The following is a 16,892-nucleotide window of genomic DNA, read 5'->3' as shown; positions in this document are numbered from 1 at the left end:
AATATTACTATTTGCTTATCTTTATACACAGAAATAAAAAAATAGTCCATTAACATAACTTTACTTAGACATTATTTTGAGAAAATATTATTCAAGAACCAACTAGAGTAGATCCTAACCTCAAGTCACTGTTTCCAAGTACTACCAAAATAATCTCTTTATTCATTATATTTTATTATTCATTAACTTTGTCAATTTGTAAGTACACATGAAGCTGCCAATTAACATACTCTTCTGTGGCCTTTTGTATTAAAAGTTTTAAAACATGATTTGAATAATCCATTTCCCAGACTGTAGAAAAATGAAAATTATTCACAGTCACTTGTACTGCATAAAACATTGCTAAAGTGAATAGTAACACAATATTTCCACCCGGAGTAATATTTCAGGGACTATGTTTTAAAGGTGGCAAAGTGTTAGTTCAGATTTGTTTTTGCCGCAAAAAAATTGAAGAATATTTTCATGAAATCCCTGAAGACAATGATATTGGTTTTATAAGCTGTTTTTCAGTCATGCTCCTTTGGTCATGCCTTGTTTATCTGGTCCCCATGTAACTTAAAATCTAGTTAGTGTAAACTCCTGAAACACAAACTCTGTGTCCTCATTCTCCACTCCCCTTTGTCTTTTAAGATCTGTTACAAAGAACCTCGTGTCCCCCCTTCACGTTTTAAGATTCAACATTATGACTTCCTAAAAATAAGCATCTGCTGGATACCATGGTGGTGGCTGCTTAAATTAAACGTGTTATGCAGTATGAATAAGGAACCATGGCTGAGAAGCCCTTTCCTTTTAGACATCATATGAAAATAGAAAATGACTGTTTTCAAGGATAGCCTCATTTATACACTCTGAAATGAAGCTAGGAGCAGAGCGCAAAAAACAAATTCCCAGACAAGGAACGTTGAGAGGGAACAAATGGAGCAAAGGCAACTTGAGGCTTCAAAACCACTTGAGACGAGCATTCTACTGAGGTATAAATTAGGAGAGTGATAGTTGTAATGAAGCAGTCATTCCGTAGTGCCCACTGAGCTCCCACTACAGGCCAGGACATACCTCTAGAGAGACTTAGGAGTTGTATGGGAAGTAGGAGATAAGGGGAAGGAGTAAGATGCTGAGTATGAAGAGAAAAAAACAACCCGTGTGGTCTCTAGCAATGCTTTCAACTCTTCACCTGTTCTGAGATGATTATGGGCCAATTCCATTGTAGAGAAGGGAAGGAGGGGGTATGGAGACAGAACAGAAAATGTTATACAGTTAAAGACAGATAGAGATGTGAGAGAGAGGGAGAGAGAGAGAGAGAAGTGAAAGGAAAAGAAACATCTCTGCACCAGTCTAAACTGAAAATACAAAGAGCCGTTAATTCTATTCTATTCAAGCCCCTTTGCTTGGATTTTCAGTCTGGCAATGGCCTCAATAATACACCAATATCACTCTTTCCTGAAAAAAATTGGCTGGAAGGAATTGTCCAGATAAAGAAAGGTGGGAGGCACTCTGTTCCCCTGGGCTCAGGTTTTCATGTGAACATACTTTTCACCCATGCGAGGAGCAATTCTGTATTACATTGGTGCATGACAAGAGTATGACATTCATGGCCTCTAGTCCTATATGTGAATTTGATCTTTTCCCTCTTTGTCCCACTCCCAGTAGGAAGCAGAAACCCTGGGTAAATGGGTCTTTTCCTCAGACCCAAACTTTCCGCTGGTAGACTGTACGAAGATCAAAATGCAGGGCACAAGATGCTAGCAAACCAATTTGGTTGCAGGTCTAAAGCCACGGTTTTCAATGAGATTTATAAGTATTAAATGAAAACAAACTAAGAAATTAAAGAAAGGGTCTTATTTGTTGTCCCTTGAAACTCTAATAGAATAAAATGAGTGCATGAGGCATGTATTTATCTTTTTATTAATGTATAATGGTAATTCTTCCTAAACATAAATAATAATTGGTTAAGTTAGGGACATACTCTTCTGCTCATTTGTTCATAAACATATTAATAATTTGAGCCCATAATTTGTGCTATGGTATCAAGTTAATGTGCTGACTTTAAGCAAATAACCAGGGGGCAGCATAGTCTCTTGTCTTCAATATTTCCTTCAAATCTCTATTTCTTATAAAGATTTGGTCCAACTAGAAAGAAAGAAAACCACCAAGAAATATTGAAGGAAGGGAGGTGTGAATAGACGAGAAAACCTACCAAGATCTTAATGCACAAAATCTCCAACTCCTATCCTTGTCTACTGTGTTGGATTCTAGCACACGTCTCTCTTTTACTCCCTCTCAAAAGATTCAACCCAATTTCCCGCATTGCTGGGCTCTTGCAGGAGATGGTATCAAGGCTCAGCTTATCTGTTTGAACAATGACCATGTCCCCTCCCTGTGATTCAGAGTGATCACTGAAAGGAGGCATGCAGGTGTGGAGAGGTGGCGGTACAAGATATAAGATATATTATATTACAGGCTCCAGACAAAAAAAGAAAAAGAACAACGCTGTCTCTACCAAGCATTATGTTCCCTTCTGATGTTCCAAAGCAGTAAGTGCTTTGTTGAAGATCATGTTGATTTATTTCACCAAATCAGCATTTTGTTTTCTAACCATATATCCATGAGGTCTGGCATGGCTGAATCATTTGTAAAAGCGAAAGGAGATATTTAGGAGTACACTCTATTTGGCCTTACACTCATAACACATAAATGTAAATAAGATAATATTTTGTGAACATTTCAAACTACTAAGTAGAAAGAAAGTTCTCTTTTTCAGCCCCACTCCATCTCCAGGGCCACAATGTTTAAAATGCCATTTGACAGGAAAAAGGTTAGTTGAAAACAGCCAGATAAAAGATGCCCTTTATTGAATTCAAAATATGAGAAATACCGCACGATTTTTTTAAGTTTTCCAAAATTTCAGTGAAGATATACTTTTTTTGGTAGAATCCTCTGACTTCATATCACCATAATCCTTAATGATACAATTATTTCATAAAAATGAATTTAGAAGTGCCAACATACATTTGGCCAGAATTTTGTTGAGTTTTTGTGAAGAATGGATGGAGAAAACAAACTTATCTTGCAAATAAGTGGAATTTGATTTCAAATTTAGGCAAGAATCTTAATCAGTTAAAAGACGATAGATATACAGATGATAGATGATTGACAGAATGTTAATTTATCAAAAGATAAAAGAGTTTCTGAGGCTATGAATCTCAAATAGTTCAGACTCCATCAGCATTTTAAAGATATGAACCTGTTTTCAAGCCTTTCCTGAAATTACCCATGGAATTTCACACACACACACACACACACACACACACACACACAAACACACACAAACACACACAGAACAGTGCCTAATATCCTACTACTCTCTCTGTCTCTCTTTCTATATATATATATATATATATCTTACTTTTCAGGATATATTTTATTTGTATAACCTCTATATGCATTAATAGGTAAACTCTCATATGCAGAAATGAGAGTTAAAGAATACTTTTAACAGATATTTCCAAATCACTTCTTAAAGGCACTCAAATAATTTACCCCTAAAAAATTTCTTCCAGCTTTGAGAAACAAAGTGAAGCAAATTGCAAAAATTATTAAAACTGATCATGAAAAGGTGTGATTTCTCTCAAATGCTATTTTATAATCCCAAGTATCTATTCTATTATGTCACTTATGAAACCATCTTAGCTTTTGATCTTATTTGTTTTATGGCTGCCCTATTTACTAAGGGTGATAATTTTAATAAAAGAGTAGTTTTAATTATTAAACAATTAAATAATTATTCTTTAACAAAAGAATAATTTATTTATTCAGAGAATTTATACATCTCTGTACTCAGATTACTTTATAAGTCTAAAGGCATCTGACTGTGACATGGGGCACTTACAAACTTATTTGTGAAAATAACTTGGGACACTGTATTTAAAGTCGGACACATCTAAAGGCATAGCTCATGGAGAATTGGGACATCAACTATTTGAGGCTAGTGTGGCTCCTAGCCTCAAAGTTAGGAGCAGCTCTTTGACGAAAGCTATCAAAGAGCACCGATTTGCTCCTCCACCCTTCCACTCCCCAAGGGGTCTACCATTTTACATTTTACAAAAGGATCATCTTCCAGGCCACCATTTGGAGCCCAAGTACAACAGTTATTGATGGCAACAGTAGGAGGAAGAAAAAGAGGAAAGGAAGGAGGAAGTCAGGGAGGGAGTAAATGAGATGTTGCTGTAATGAAATCAGCTTTCATAAAGAGATGACACTTTCCACAGGTAATGTTACAGCCATGTTTCAATTGTGTGATTTTGCATATGATTAAGGATTTATACCTGGTCTTCAGCATTCTCCGGACCAATTCCAGCTTTGCTGCTTAACTGTCTTGAGGGGCCTTGCGCCACATCCTTAGCCTCAGCTTTCTACGTGCTAAAGTGGAAATAACAACAGTACCTACCTTACAGACCTGGCATGAGGATTAAATTATACCAGCAAAGTGCCTGGCACCTAGTAAGTGCTCACTTATTGGTAGATTATTACTACTGTTGCTTTTTGGATGGGTAAATATTTAGCCCTTTTCTGGATGAAAAATAGTATTAAACATTAGACATTCAAGAACGTTTACAAGCGCCCCACTGAAACACACACAGACACACAGGGATACATGAAATGAATACCAGACTACATTCCCTCCATTCCTCTTCTGCTGTTGATTTATGATTGGCGGGGGGCAGGAGGGGTTACATTGTTTTCATAGGTGTATAGAGTGCACTAGAATCACCTGTAAAGCTTTTTAAAAATACTAATACCCAAGCTCCACCCAGATAAATAGAACCAGAATTTCTGAGAATGAGTCCTTCACATCAGTAGATTTTTTAAAGGTTGCCCCGGTGGTTCTAAAAGGCAGGCAGAGGGAAACAGTGAAACTTTAGAAAATGAAATGAGTTTAAGTCTCATTTCTTCCACTCATTAGCAATATGGCTACAAATAAGACACATAACCTCTCTGAGCCAGCTTCCACTTCTATAAAATGGGGATGATGATCTGTACTTACTTCTAAAGCTGTGGGGTTCAAACAAGATCATTAATATTAAAGCCATACTCTGCAATTTGTTCTTAAAAGCCCGTTTTAAGCTCCAGGCAAAGAAGCCAGCTACCTTTAAATCTACAGATGAAGCATACTTGTCTTAGCATCTGGAAGGAAGAAACAAGAGGGAAAAAGAACACACCTACCCAGTGGACAGTTCCATAGGCTCAATTCTGGAAGTCTGTGTAGGGAAAGATGGCATGGTCAGCTCACACTCCCATCTTTTATTCAAATATAAGATTTCATTACCACCTACGTTACTGTCTTCTTAGTATATGTGAGGTGACGTAATTAAAGAGAACGAGCAGAGACATATCCTAAAAGAAACGTAAAACATAACTTTTTACATTCTCTGGAATATTTCAATAATGTACACTTTGTCTACCTTCTCAGAACCCTAAATTAGTAGAATTCAAGAGCTAAGTCTCATTACATGTTTTTATTTAGCCCTGCTTGTGACTGCATTATTTAACTTATGAATCAGGGTTGAAGGATTGGTCTGACAATATGAAATATAGAAAACAGAAATGTAACTGACATTAATTACCATGAATTTCTTCTGGTCTCTTTTTCGCTAATCTAGATACACTGACTGAATCATGCATTGGAAACATACATCTATGTCAATTATCTTAATAAACAGCATTGAGGCTCATGAAAGAAAATAATAAGCATTTTGTTCAGTTGAGTTTGGTGGCTTGGAGCAAACATAAAGGTTTTCAAGTCACAGTGTGTCTGACTGAGAACCAGCTCCTTACGCCATTCTCTGTCATTCTTACCTCTCTGTTACTAAATAAAATATTGTGATCTTTATTGCTATTTTAATTGGTTTGAGTATTCAATATATAGATGATAAGTATCTTTTCCTGTGGCATAAAGCTACTCTTCACTTTTAACATTACACTTAACCTTCTCTCTGGAGACACTATTTATGAGTTCTTCTGCTCAAACAAATCCTATTTGGAAAATTCTGAAATCTTTTATGTTAAGAGAAATGAAACTTCTCTACTTGTTAGACTGATTGCAGAGACTAACTTATTTTTAAAAGCTAGATCAAGAGAGAACTGGTTAAATAAATCACTGTATATCCATAAAAGGGAGTACTACAGAGAAGGATGCAGATCTATTCATAGTCACATGAGAAGAGGTTCAAAATATTTTTTATATGTAAAAGTAAGTTGCAGAACTCTATGTATAGTATAGTTCTACTTGGGTTGTGTAAGGATTGCATATACATGCATAGAAAATCTCTGGAAGGATATATAAGAGATAGTTAACAGTGGTTATTTGTGGCGAGTGGAATCAGGATACTTTACTTTCCACTTTATACTATTCTGTGCTATTGCAATGGTTTGCCATATGCAGGCATTACTGTTATAATTTTTTAGTAAAAAATTCAAAAATACTCATAGGAGTCTACCATGTAACTAACTCACTTCAATCATGTGCATATAAGAATTGCGTTCATGTACTGTCACTTTTACTCAGATGTTCCACTCTCTGCCTGAACTAGCTGTTTAAATTCTATTTGATAAATAAAGGTAGAAAGGGAGAAAGCAATTGCAGTTGATAGGTTTCAGCACTAGTACAAATGGCAGTACATTGCAAACCCAAGAGCCGCCCTGTTTTTGGAAGGACATAACCACAGTATTCATACGTTTGCAGTTTTCCGATCGACTATGTACTCGAATTCTTACCACAAACTTGATGTTTAACAGCTGCAAAGTACTACTCAGGAGGCTGAGGTGGGAGGGTCTCTTGAGCCCAGGAGTTCACAGCCAGCCTCAGCAACATGGCAAGACCTCATCTCAAAACAAAAACAAAAAAGTTGCAAAGTATTTTTCCATTCTCAACCAAGTTGAGAGGAGTATTTTAAGTAAACCTCTGTCATAATTTTTTCAGGTACTAAGATTGAAAACAGAGACAAAATATTTTTAGATTATTAGAGGTTAAATAGTCAAGTATTCCCAAAATGTTTAAAGTACGTCTGTGAGTGTGCATGTGTGTTAATGAATTAGATTGCTAGACTGCCTCATTTTCATTTTTACTCTAAATTCTTTTGTCACTAGAAATCTAGATATAGGTTTGTTTACAAATGAAAAAAGTTTTCAGAAAAGAAATCACAACTTTAGTTCTTGAATTGAGGATTAATATATTACCTAGGAACAATGTAGGACTGTTTGGGATTTGAGCCATATTAGCCTTTGTTCCCAGAAACCTTCTGAATATTACTACAAACACCTCTTGTATTAGCAGTTCTAGAAATACACCAAGAAATGCACCTAAGAATGTGTAAAGACTCACTTTGTTCAAGAAATATGGAAACAGAGAAAATGAATACAGCAGAGATTTACTTTTAAGACCCTGGAACACCATCTGCTGATATGAACAGAGAGAAATTTTCAAACTTGGCATTCTTATATCACAGCCAAACTTTCACAAAATCTCTTATTTTTCTCAAATTCTGACCTAGGGCATTTCATCCCACAATCATCACTTCTGCCCACCATTCAACCAGCATCTTGTCAAATCTGGCTGCAAGATTAAGTTTCCCGATTCGGAATTCAATATTGTAACCCTAAGGATATAAGATTCAAGCTGGAACATTCTGGATTTTTTTTTAATGGATAAAATTGTTTCGGCCCAAAGACCAGAGTTCGCCCTGACCATAATGATGAATCATCAGGACTGACACTAAGTGAAATGAGTTTGATGTTCTTGTTTTATTTGTGCCCATTAAGCAGCATTTTACATTTGTCCTAACTCTCAACCTTTTGGAGAAAAGGTTGAAAGAGGCTTGTTTTCTAGTATTATTTAAGACTTACAAAATTAACTAGCTGTGTCTGAAGCAAGTTTGGCATGCCATAGTCCCTACTATTGTGTGTCCAGCTCCATTCTTGCCCATTCTGCCCTTCCAATTTGGAGGAAAAGAACTGAAGAATTAAGAAATATCTACTTTTCTCATATTTCCTCAGTATCAATTACGGCTTCTGGTATCCTTGCTTCTGTCTTGGTACAATATTTACCTTTTACTCTCAACAAAAACCTACTTCCTTTAAAAAAATCTGTATATGAATTCTGCACTGAAAACTAAGCTCCCTATAAATGTTGTACTTTGTTCTTTTGAACAGGAATTTGCCTGAGTTCTGATCAATGCTAAAAACACCATTTAACAGGTATGTATTCTTTTAAAAATATACCTGTTTCTCTAAGTTTTTAGGTATTAGAGATAAATATTTTCTTCTAAAAATAGTTTTAAATTATTCATCAAAAATCAAAGTCATAAAATATGCAGGGTCAACATCATATTAAACTCCAGAAATAATAAGTACTATTTCACAGCATCGGAGCACTGGCTAACCTCTTGTAAAAAGCTCTAAAGATTTAAAGAAAAGTTTTCCTTAATATTGAAATTTGTGTACAGCACAAGCACTGTGAGGCCTTTTCTTAGACTTTGTTTTTTAATTCTAGTTTTCCTGTGCTAACGTATTATTTCACTGTATTTTTTGTGTGTGATTTGAATTGCTAGGTGAGATGAGGTAAACTTACAAAATAACTTAGAAATATAAACTAAAGAAGCAAGTATATTGGTGAGTTTTCTGCTGCCTTTTTGCTTTGTTTTGCTCGAGGTCTTGTCTCTCTTTCCAGTGCCCTTTCCTGCCTGGGAAGCCCACAAAGATTTCGCTTTTCACTTATTACTCATCAAACTGACTCTGGTTCACAGTGGAAAAGAGAAGAAAAGCTGATGGAAAAATGGCAGTGAAGAAGGAGAACAAAATGTCAGAGCAATACTTTTGAGCGACTATATCCTTTTCATTAAAGGTGTCAACATGTTTATTTGCATCTTTGACCCTAGGACTAGGGAAGTGCTGGAAATTATGTGGGTACCTTTTCCCATGGGAAAAATATACCTCCTGGGTCGGGGGAAGGCTGAAAATAGGTGAAAGTTAGAATACTCAGTTGATCTTCAATTTTTTTTGTCTTATAATTAAAAAAGTGCTGTTGAAAGGAATAGGGTTGCATTTCACCTAGAATCAGTGCCAAGTGTCAACAGCTAATGTCTGTCTTTCGAAGAAAGAATCTTTCATACCATGGGGGTTTTAAAGCTACTGATAAAACAAAAAGCTATTTTCTGAAGACCAGCCAACCTGAAAAACAAGTGTTTTAAAACCTAGAGAATTTCCTTTAATGTAAATAACCAAAGATGTTTTCAATTATTTTGCTATTACTTACATACAATGGTTTTACATTTATGAGAAGTGCTATCCCTGAAATAACAATAATATGATCATTTATAAGTGGGGTATGGAAAAATAACACAAGCATACAGCAAACCAGGAAGGAATTTTTCCAGTAAAAATTAAGCAATATTCACCATAATTGGCTCACACTGTGGAACTGGGAAGAACAAGAAAATAATAAAAAGAAAAATAAATCTTTACTGAAATGTGGTGATAGTGTTTCACTCACAACCGCTTCTTCAAATTGAGATGCAGAAGAAATGTGTAAAAAGCAAAACTGGTACAAATCTTGATTACAATTTTGGATCAGTTTAAGACAATATGGCTCAACAGAGCAATTTACATAGGCTAACAGAGCAAACTTGAGTTGGTAATTTACTTTATTGGATACACATTTCACCTACAAAAAAAAAAGAAAGGAGGGAGGCAGGAACAAAAGAAGAAAGGAAGAAAGGGATGTAGGGAGGGAGGGAAGGGAAAAAGAACATAAATCCAAGTTTGAGATTATACATAGAGCAGCTATTATCTCCCAAGTAAAGATTTGGCCATAAATTACAAATTAATTTCAAAGTTGTGTAATTTGGATTTTCTTTCAGCGTTCAAATTAAAGTCAATATTTATCTTTTTGCACATTGTTTCTTCAAGTCTGATCCTTTCATGTTTGCACTTTATGTCACAACTTTATTTTCTACTCAGTCAAGCATTAGAAAAGAGTAACAGCTTGTACAATATCACAATGCAATTGAAAAGTGAAGTTTTTTAATATTTGCAGACATGTTAATTATATTCCAATTTTTGTAAGCAATAAAGAGAAAAATACTTGAAACTGGTAATATACAGTTTACATAGCAAAGAAAAGGTCAATGAAGAAACATCCTTCACTGACCTCTGAAACAAATATTATAGATTTTACACGCAGGAAACTTATTACATGCAAACTTTCTTTTGTAAGCATTTGTATTCTAAAAGTTGCAGCCACCTCTCTGCATATGTTAGAGGTAAGAATAAAAAAGTTTTAAGTTCTTAAGCATTGAAAATGATAATTGAATGGTACAGAGAGTTTCATTAATTGACCTTAGAGATAGAAAAGAAAATTTAGTTTCAAGACCCAGGTTCATCTAATTGTTGTTTAGTATTAACATTATTGTATAGTAGTACTACTATATTGATAAATTTTACTTAAATGGACAAAATTGACTGTATCATTTAAATGTCTGCTTTAATTTTTAAAAATTCTAAACATAATAAAAATTAAGTCCATCTGGTAAAATGTAAAATGTTAACATAAGACTTTCCTATAAGTATGAATGAAATATCAAGTGAAATTTTTTAGGTCAATAAACAATACATAGTACAAATTCAATTTTGGTCAGTCTGGAACCGACCAAAAGAATACTAGCACCAGTATGTATAAGAAAGAATAATCCTTAATTAATCTGTATTTTTTCTAGTATACCATTCATCCATAATACCTTGGGGAAAAAGTATTCTCAATAAAATTAAAGCAGTAATAATTTCACACTCCCAAAATACATAAATTTGTTGAAGCAATCTGTCAGTTTCAAAAATACAGGCATTCACACCCACAAAAATGACTTTTTTAAAGAGTATATGGGAATTATGCTTCACATGAGTAAAACAGGGTTAGGTTAGCCCCAGTGTTTCATTTTTATATATAAGGCATGAATATCAGTCTAAATTGACAGAGGGCAATCCTCAGGTGTGTTATGAGAGCCAATGTCCCCTCTCCCTAGACCACTTGCATCACACATCAATTTGAGCATATTTTAGGTAAGCAAATTATTATTAAATCTACATTAAATACTTTTTGGAACAAGGGATGGTATAAACAAACCTCCATGTAAAATTAATTGTTTTGATGCTATAATGGTGAAATATTTGTGTGTTTTAAAATCTCCATATAAGAAAACATACGTGGAGATACTGTTAAGCCAAATGCATGCACACATACTGAGCACTGTCTGAGACATTTGCATTAGTTTTCTGATGTACAACTTTACAACACTTCAAATGGTCGAAATGTACTTTGAAAAATAAAAGACCTATTGTACCAGTAAGGGAAATTGTAAACAGCTTTTTATTGCACTTCTAATGCTATTAAAATATAGAATGTGTGGTCTCTTCTCTCTTCTACTAGTACTTTAACAATGTCAACTGGAAGTGCATCCATGATCACTTTATCCAGCTGTCTCTCTCTCACTCCCAGCAAACTCTTAGATATACTTGATAAATATTTTCATCTGATTTGGTTCATCTGTTGTTTTTATTAACAACTAATTTAATATCCTCTGTTCTGCAATATTTGCAAAAGTCAGTCTATAGACGTGAAGCCAACAGGGACCCTCAGGCCTGTGCATCAGGATGGTGGGCTGCCTAGCTCCTCTGGGGACAGCAGTGCCAGAAGGAGTATTGGACACAGTGACCCAACTGTATGAGATGAGAAAAAACAAAAACAGGAGGTCCGCAGTACTGATGAACTAATCTGTCACTCACAAGCTCAGGTCTGCAAAAAAAAAGAAACGAAGCACTAAACATGGCCATAAGAGATGGAAATGCAAGTCTTCATTTCTAAATGATAATCAAACCAACGATCAGAAACTGATTAACTGTGTAATTGAATTGAATTGAAAATCATCCCATGGATAACAATCCGTCCTACCTTCAAGGGGTTAGGAAGCTAACTACAGGTAATTGTTATCAGAAATCTGATTTGATTTCCAAAAATTGTGTGAATGAACCAAGTTTCTTCATCTTGATATACTAGGCAGGGAGTTTGTTCTTCCAAGTACTAGACTGCTTAATTGCTTGCTTGGGGGAGGAGAAATCCTAGGGGAAAGGCATATATGAGCAATTTCTACTCTGTGAAGCCAGCGCTGTGTCCTGAGCTGGATCATGGCCAGAAACAGAAAAGTCTACTCTTCCCTACAGTGGAAGCAACTGTGGATATTTCATCCTAGGAGTGAATGAAAAAACCTAAAGCTCATACTTCATGGGAGTCTTTCAATATTCTGACTGAAAACTGGTTATTTGCTCCTCCAACCCAAAGCCATCTAGGAACAGCACTCAGAACAGGAAAAAAAAAAAAAGACAAAAATAATAATTATTCCAAAACGTATTTGAGCAGAAACAAACACAAACATTTGCATTATTAAATGGGATTGTTCACACCTGCTGAGTAGATATAAGATGATATTTAAGACAAGAGCTAAAAAATAAACCATCCCTTTCTGGTTTTGAGTGACAGCAGAGCAATAAAAATTATTTTCACATTCTTTTCCCTATTGTCAGAAGTAATCATTTGAGTAAATACACTGATCTGTGCTGTAACTATTAAAATGAATCCACTTCAAATATGTATACCACCTTTCTTTTTTATATTTCTAGATATGGTTTCAATATAGACTTTCTGACTTTTATGGTATACATATAGGACAATATTCTATTCTTCTTTCCTTTTAAATACTTACTGTTTCAATTTCAAATAAAAAATAAGCATTCTAGTTTCTAAATTTTAGCACAGAAATGTTTACAACCTTCAGCACAATTGCCTTTGTAATTTACTGACTTGGCATTTTGAGGCGTTTTTAACAAATTATGAGAAATAACACCTTCAGAAAGCATGTGACTACTTTGATGCAACTATTTACAATGTATTCATAGGAAGTCATTAACCTGTAGAGTTCTTAGACATGTGGAACCTTTAAAAATTATACTAAAGAGTACATACAAAATACAGAGCTATGTAATAATAACTAACTTTAAATCCTGACAAATTAGAAGTTAAGCCTACTGTCTGTAAAAATATGTCCTGATTCATTTTTTTAAGTATATACCTGAGCCTTTAAAAAGTATATGCCTTTACAATTGATTTCCAATAAACAATACTGAATAACAAACTACAAGTGACTTTCCTGATTTTTCACCAGAAACATATAGAAAAAGGAAATCCTATTCTTATTAGAGATTGAAGTACAGTAATTCTGCACGGTATTAAGAACCATAACTATGCCATACAGAAGACAGGACTTGCAACCTAAGAAAAGTTTTATTAAACAGGACAAGACAGTGATCAGGGGCTCAAGTTTTATTTCAGTATGCAAAAGTCATCTATTGTAACAGATATTTATTTCATTCCCTACACCACAATTATTTTAGCTATATTTGATATATTTGCTCGTCAGTGAATACTTACATTGAAACAGGTATTAAGAGTATATAAAATCAGTTTATATATTTTCTCCTGCCTAGAGACTTCACTTTATATATGCCTATAGAATGAAAATTAACTTGAAAGTTTTAAAAAATATTTCCCTGTCAAAGCAAATATCTACTTCTTTTAAAATAGTGTGAGCCTGTGAAAACATGGTATTATGTATTTGACATTTTCCATCTAAAAATACATTATGAAGCAAGCATGCTGGTATTAATAAACCATGTGCTTTCAGAACCCTGAAGTGCTTTTCTATAATTTTGTTGAAAACAGAATAAGATGATATATTTTCCACCATGCTATTAACATAAAACAAACAAATTTTATGTCATTGCCTTGCCAGCTTGTCTTGATTGGAAAGTGTACAAAAAAAACTTTTAGGAGTTTATAAATATTCGTGACCATAGTCTGGTTTATGAGTTAACAATCCATAAGTAAACATAGATAACTTAGAAAAATTTAGTCAAAAATACATTACAAAAAAGAAAAGAAACCATGTATATTTCCTTTTTCCTTACCCCACCCCCATCATAGTCAGAAAAATCACCCTCCCTTTGCAGCGGGGTACTATCCTTCCTTCCACCACTTTAGTTATCTGAAGGCAAATGAAAATACAATGATCCTTTTCGTCTTCTGATTTAGCTTACAACGCAAACATTTTAACACAAACATAAACTACTGACTTCACAGAAAGCACCAAACAGAAAGAGCAAGACTCACTGACCCATTTGGAAGACAAAGACGACAGAGCAGGAAAGCTCTAAAAATCAGCTTGTGAGGCCTCTGAGAGATATTCTTCTGGCATTTCATCACAGCAGCCCCAGACCAGCTCACCTCCCTAGATACAAGGAGGAGGCACTAAATAGAGCTGTTTATTAAAGCTGCTGTGCTGGATTGCATTAGGAAGCGCGAGCAGACCACCTGGACCTTTCAGATTGTGACAGTGTTTAATTTGCAGCCTGCCCCTCTGCAGCAACCAAGACTACTACTACATTTACCGGGCTCAATCACACATTATCTGGGTTAGAAGTCAAGGCACATGTATTTATATATTTATATTTCCCATATGGAGAAAGGGAGAGAGGGAGAGAAAGAGAGAAGGAGAGAACACAGTCAAAATAAAAATATTGAACAGCATTAGAAAAATATTAACTACTACCTAGGAAACCACACTTGATTCTCTTCTCGCACTTTCTTTCTTTCAGAGATCAAAATCCAAAAAGAAAGCAAATTTCTAAAATAGATTTTTAAGAAACATTCAGACCAAATTATAAATTAGATTTATTCTTCAGTGTTTTTGTTGTTGTTTTAGTTTTTGTTTAAAAGGATCGCATTGAAGTTTTAAGCTGAGGTTTCCCTGGTCAGATTTAATGGGTGCATTTTGCCTTTCGCACTTTCAGCACTACACTGGCAGGTAGCTGAAGATACAGATAGAAAGATGGTACTGTAAATATGAATTATGTGAATCATATGGTGAGACCCTTGTGGAAAAAAGGGGAGTTGAGAAATGGCTGACTCCATACCTGACCAATTACAGCTTGCATGGTCCCCGTGTCCTGCTGCGCTGAGAGATCGCAATCCATCATATGTTGTCTTTGAAAAGGAGAATGGGGGTTTCTGGCATGCATCTGTCAATCAACTTCTGCACTCACAACCATCACCAAAAGCAAGGGGAAAAAAAGTCAAGCTGCTCCACCAAATAGGATGAAACCGTCATGTGACCTCCGGCAGACACGCACACACACATTCACTACCTCCACAGAGCGTAAGAATTTTCTGTAGATATGAAATGACATTGACAAATATCCAATACCAAGTAAATAAAGTGAGACAAACAGCTATTCACCAAAGACAAAAACATGGGCTGTAATCTTCCGCTAAAGGTTTAACAAACCTATGAGGATTGTTTTTAATGCTCTAGAAATCTATGTTTAAAACAAAACAAAAACAAAATGAACTATCTCAAATGAGTGTCCATTAAGACTTTGATTTTTGTGCTATTATATACATTTTTAAAATTACAGTTCATTGCTCTACTTTTCTTAAGGGGTCCCTAATGATTTTATTTTTAAAATCTCTAAATGACCTTTTGATAATATGCAGTTATCTCTGTTGTTTTGTATAAGGACACCTTTTCAGAGAAGCTTGAAATGTTAACTGCTACATAACAAACACCCTGATATTTGTGAATTGGAAGTGGACATAGAAAATAATCCGTGTAAATGATGATGACCACTCTAATATAAAATATTCAAAGTGTGTAAATAGTAGTCACTAAACTTTTTATCTTCTGAAAGGTAAGGGGATGATTTACTTGCAGCTCATCTAAACTGATGTAATGTGTTTTTAATGTGATGACAAGTATTTTAACTTTCTAAATTTAATTTTAACTATCTGATTCCTCACAATCTAGGGAGAGATTGCTAATGCATTATGGGTCAGTTATTGTTAAGGGTGACAAGAATATAACTTACCAGCTTTTTAACCTTCTTAGGCTAAAGATCGGAACCTGACTTTCAAGACAATCCTACAGGTATTGTAAAGTTGCTCTCCAAGAACCCAAATCCATAAACACCATCCGTTAACTTGGTGGCTTTGTGGCAGTGAAGAACATTCGCATTTGCCTACTTTTTAACTGAAGTTCATTAGTTAGTATACTCTCCCTAACTTTTCAAAACAAATTTATGGGAAAACCTTGTGTTAATATTAAAATGGAGATTTTTTTCAAGGCTCTAAACTGATGACAGGTCGGGGAGCAATGAGAAATATTTAATACAGAATATATACTATTATGTATATTATTGCATAATATCCACTGCTTGAAAATTAATCAAAAGGAACTTCAAGTAAGAAAAAAAAAACAAAACAATTTTCAACATTGTTAAAGAAATCTTTAGGAGCAAAGAATGAAGGACCGAAGCGCGCGCGCGCGCACACACACACAAACACACACACACAGACACAGACACACACACAGTTAAATCAGCATCCCCAAATAAAATGAGACCGTGCACCAACTGGGTAGCCCTCCTGGGAGCTGAGGGCTAACTGAGGAAAGGCCCTTCTCAACATCATTAAATGTCCCGTCTGCGCTGAAGTCCTACCCGGGGGTTTCTGCAGTTATCCCAGATCAGAACCTCAGGCGTCCCATCATCTCCTTTGGCCAGGGAAGGGGAGGCCAGGGAAGCAGAGCCTGGAGCATCGACAAGGACTGAGCCAAACTTGCCCGAAACCTGCGGGCTCACAGAGGGCAGGGGGCGCGACCGCTCCTGGCATCGCCTTCTTGGGACCCCGCCTGGGCGGACACTAGACAGAAAGCCAGGTGACGGGACCAGTGGGAAGTTGC

The 16,892-nt window shown here is 35.4% G+C and overlaps 1 protein-coding gene across 1 annotated transcript in view; it reads right to left on the bottom strand.

The window, feature by feature from the left end:
- POU6F2 (POU class 6 homeobox 2) overlaps nucleotides 1-15,232 on the bottom strand; it is a 496,479-nt gene extending 481,247 nt beyond the window's left edge. Inside the window, exon 1 of the mRNA XM_055347656.2 lies at nucleotides 15,070-15,232. Coding sequence (XP_055203631.1) covers nucleotides 15,070-15,174 — 105 coding nt within the window. The 5' untranslated portion in view covers nucleotides 15,175-15,232. The remainder of the gene's footprint in view (nucleotides 1-15,069) is intronic.
- Between the last annotated feature and the right edge of the window lie 1,660 nt (nucleotides 15,233-16,892).

This window comes from Gorilla gorilla, chromosome 6, assembly GCF_029281585.2.
Source record: "Gorilla gorilla gorilla isolate KB3781 chromosome 6, NHGRI_mGorGor1-v2.1_pri, whole genome shotgun sequence".
Taxonomy (NCBI): domain Eukaryota; kingdom Metazoa; phylum Chordata; class Mammalia; order Primates; family Hominidae; genus Gorilla; species Gorilla gorilla.
The sequence above is the reverse complement of the archived record's forward strand: the minus strand, read 5'-3'. Positions and strand labels throughout refer to the sequence as shown.